Source organism: Perkinsus marinus (genome assembly GCF_000006405.1).
Source record: "Perkinsus marinus ATCC 50983 genomic scaffold scf_1104296968714, whole genome shotgun sequence".
Taxonomy (NCBI): Eukaryota; Perkinsozoa; order Perkinsida; family Perkinsidae; genus Perkinsus; species Perkinsus marinus.
The window spans coordinates 1,738-5,219 of NW_003203060.1; the positions used below are offsets into that span (position 1 = coordinate 1,738).

General features: G+C 41.9%; 1 protein-coding gene across 1 annotated transcript; it reads right to left on the bottom strand.

Moving 5' to 3' along the window:
• Nucleotides 1-486: 486 nt before the first annotated feature.
• On the bottom strand, nt 487-3,322 carry Pmar_PMAR023958 (hypothetical protein; the record flags this gene model as incomplete). Its single annotated transcript, XM_002768316.1, has 8 exons — nt 487-500; nt 545-618; nt 676-751; nt 1,142-1,230; nt 1,571-1,664; nt 2,513-2,555; nt 3,108-3,196; nt 3,250-3,322. The coding sequence occupies 8 exons, from the start codon at nt 3,320-3,322 to the stop codon at nt 487-489; spliced, it is 552 nt and encodes a 183-aa protein (XP_002768362.1).
• Nucleotides 3,323-3,482: the final 160 nt, after the last annotated feature.

Below are 3,482 nucleotides of genomic sequence, written 5' to 3' on the forward strand. Positions count from 1 at the left end.
TATACAAGCCTATCACTGTGAAGAGAACGAAGACCTGAGACACAGCGTTGAGAAAATGCAAGATTGCAAGTGAGTGACATCTTACCACAGTGATAGTTCCACTACGTAAAGTTAGTCCTTCATGCAGGTAAAGTACGCTGGCAGGAAAAACGAAAATCAACATCACCGCGCAAAAGCCTCCCAAAACGCCGAGTAAATCCACCAACGACGGAACCTACAACACAAAGCGTCTAACCGTTAAGACTCTAACCTGTTATGCAAGAGGTCCCGCGTTCGATCCCTCCATCTTACCGCTATGGCACATAATGCACAAATTATGCACAGCAGAAACGTTGTTGTTGTATCTAAAAGTCGACTACTGATGAAAACTCGTCATGGAAATGACCAAACTCACACACGATGCTTGACACACGAGATGCCGCCGTCCCCAAGGCCGACGACGATGTGGTATACATCCCATCACCGTCGAGAAGTGGCTCCGACCGATCACACGTAGTAACCTGACGAGAAGTATACCCCCTACCCAAAACTCATAAGCTCTCACGTCCATCGATGGTACAGCTGCCAACATCAGCCTCAACATATTCTCCCGAGCAGGGTTCAAACACAGCACCGAACCTAGTAACAACACACCATCACGACAACTTGCTCTCTTGCATTGGATCCTCAACTCACACATTATCAGCATTGGCGTCATCGCTACTCTCGCTATGGTAGCCAGAATTGAGGTTGACGGCCAACACGATAATACCTAAAGAATCTCTGATGAATCAACCCTAAAGTCAACTCGAGAGATTTCAAATTATATACAGTGCGTGCCAATTTGATATGCAAATGTGCATTATTTTCCGAGGGTGATGAGAATCGCTCTGAAGCTAAATCGCATTTACAATGTAACAATAGTTACTATGAACATGTGTTGCGATCAAACTACCCCCGTTTGGGACTGTGGTGATAGCGACAACTTGTTCACTACAATTTGACCTCGTAAAACAATAGACATTTGTATATGAAATTGCCGTTCCGCATATCTCAGTGAGCTTGATATGTTTAAAAATGAGGTTGAAAGCCCGCGATTATGATTCTGATAGTATCTCAAATTCATTTGGAGTACTCTATACTTTCCAATAAAATCAATGACCCCCTCTCCAGCGTGCACTCAACCTATTCTCAATACTCACATCAGCTCCGTCCTTCGCGATGAGCAGCCCTTCACCCCACAAATAATATCTGCAAAATAAATCAACTCCCTCCTGCAATTCACACATCTATAAAATTTGATATTTTTCCCACATCGACGGCTTGTGACCTACCACGTGTTCGTATACATCAGCAACAACGCCATCGAGAACTACCGTTCGAATTGAAACATTCACGAACTACACTATCATTAGTTCATAGCTTCCCCACAGACCGTTCTTAATCGAAATTCGATCTCAACTTTACTTACCAAAACTCATCGAAAAGAATAAAGTACACTCCTATTCTACCCCCCGTCGAAATTTCAACTCAAATTCCTTCTAGGAGAAGGCTTCTACTAAATACAGCTGAGTAAAATCGCCAAGCTCACCCCAACGTGCCAACAGCTCCATAGGCGAACAGCATACAGAGGGTGGCCAAAAGGATCATATCATTCGACCGTTTCACAGTAGGATTCGGCAACTCTGAATTCACCGGAAAAACCTGAAGAGGAATCTCGTGTGAACTTAATCAACAAGAAATAAAAATATCATATTTTTGAAAATTATTACGAAAATTTCCAAACTTTTACCTTGGCAGAACCTCAATCTCAGGAAAGGAAATGCTTCTCCCAAGGCGTATCGATAAAACTCATCACAGAAAATTCTAAAAAAATTTCGGAATTTTTTCCCATATTTTCTCTGAGAACCCCTCACTGAATTCTCACATTCATGTGGCACATAAATGCAAAGAAGAATATGCTGCAGGAGTTAGCAACGCCGGTCCACGAAAAGGGAGACGCCGATTGAGGTGATGGACAATTCGACGATTCTGAAAAATGGATGACGCTTAACAAGTTTTTCATAATTTTTTTCAGAAAAACATATTTCACAAACCACTACACAGCGCGAATATCGGGTTTTTCACGGAGTATTACGCAAATTCAATGAGGTCAAACAAGAGGAATATGGATATTCTGAAGGCATGTGTAATCTATCATGCTGATGCATATAAGGATGAATTAATCGATACCCCATTTTCCATATGGGAATAAATATACGACTATATCGACATACAATGTCGGAAATGTGCACTGTACCTTCCCCTGGGTGATGTGGTTGAACATAACGATCACGAGTGGGCAGTACGATTAGATGCTACAATTCCTACCGTTTTAAATAGTCATTCACGAGTATTCCACTTAGCTGCACTTGCTGTGCAAAGAAGAAAAATGAAATTGTAAAAATGAAATTCCTTTTTATGAAAAAAGTGGGAAGAAATTATATGCTTTTGGTACTGCCCAAATTCCTAGCTTCTGGTTTACAGAACTTACCCCTATCCAATGGCAAAAATGTCGACACCAACAACATCAATATCTGAAAAAAAACATACTCAACAACAACTCCTTCACTACTCACAGTGAAGAAACACGCCATCGATCTTAGTTACTTTTACTATCACTGTAAACAGTGTTGGAATGTACGATCGCCCTCCAAGCTGAATTCAAAAATTTCTCCACATTTTATAAGTATACAAAAACGAATAAAATTTCTAAAATTCTTTCATAGATTTCATATCGTCACCAACATGACCATCCGTCCCTACTCACCACATAGAAGATCGGCAAAGTGCACAACAACGTGAGTAGCTTCCATCGGGTAACGGATTGGGGTAAACAGAGGGGGAATATAAACTACAAAAAGCCTGTGCCGGGGATCGAACCCGGGACCTCACCATCAGCGTTAAAACTGTTATAACAAACGCCTTGTTGTCGTACCAAGCTGTCGTCGTGAAAATTCCTATGAAACTATGTATCTGAAAAAACAACTTCCCTGAAAATTACAAAGCCGAAAAACGTAATTCAAATTCATCCTCAGAAACTTCCTCACGAAATAGGCGAAAATTTTTCCGATAATTTTCCCTCTTACAAAATCGAACATGAAGTTCATGAAAGCCGCAGTCGCCCCAAAACAGTCCAAAAACAATACACTTTCAACCACGCGGCAACTAGCAGATCCTGAAAGCAACAGGCCCTGTAAAAAGCGCGCGCCCAGATGATCGATTTCATACCCATATACAGCTTAACACAGTCTTGATAGCTCGTCATTCCGGTGGCTCTACCAACGTCGAGGAGGACCTTCATAGACGCCAACGATGCGACGCCACTCAGAACGAGGATACTTATCCCCCACCAGAATCCTAAATCTTGCAATCTTGCATTTCCTCAACGCTAATGATTCCTACCCAGCATTGCAAAGGCCCAAGGCAAGCTCAAAATGCCCACACCAACAGCTGAGAATACC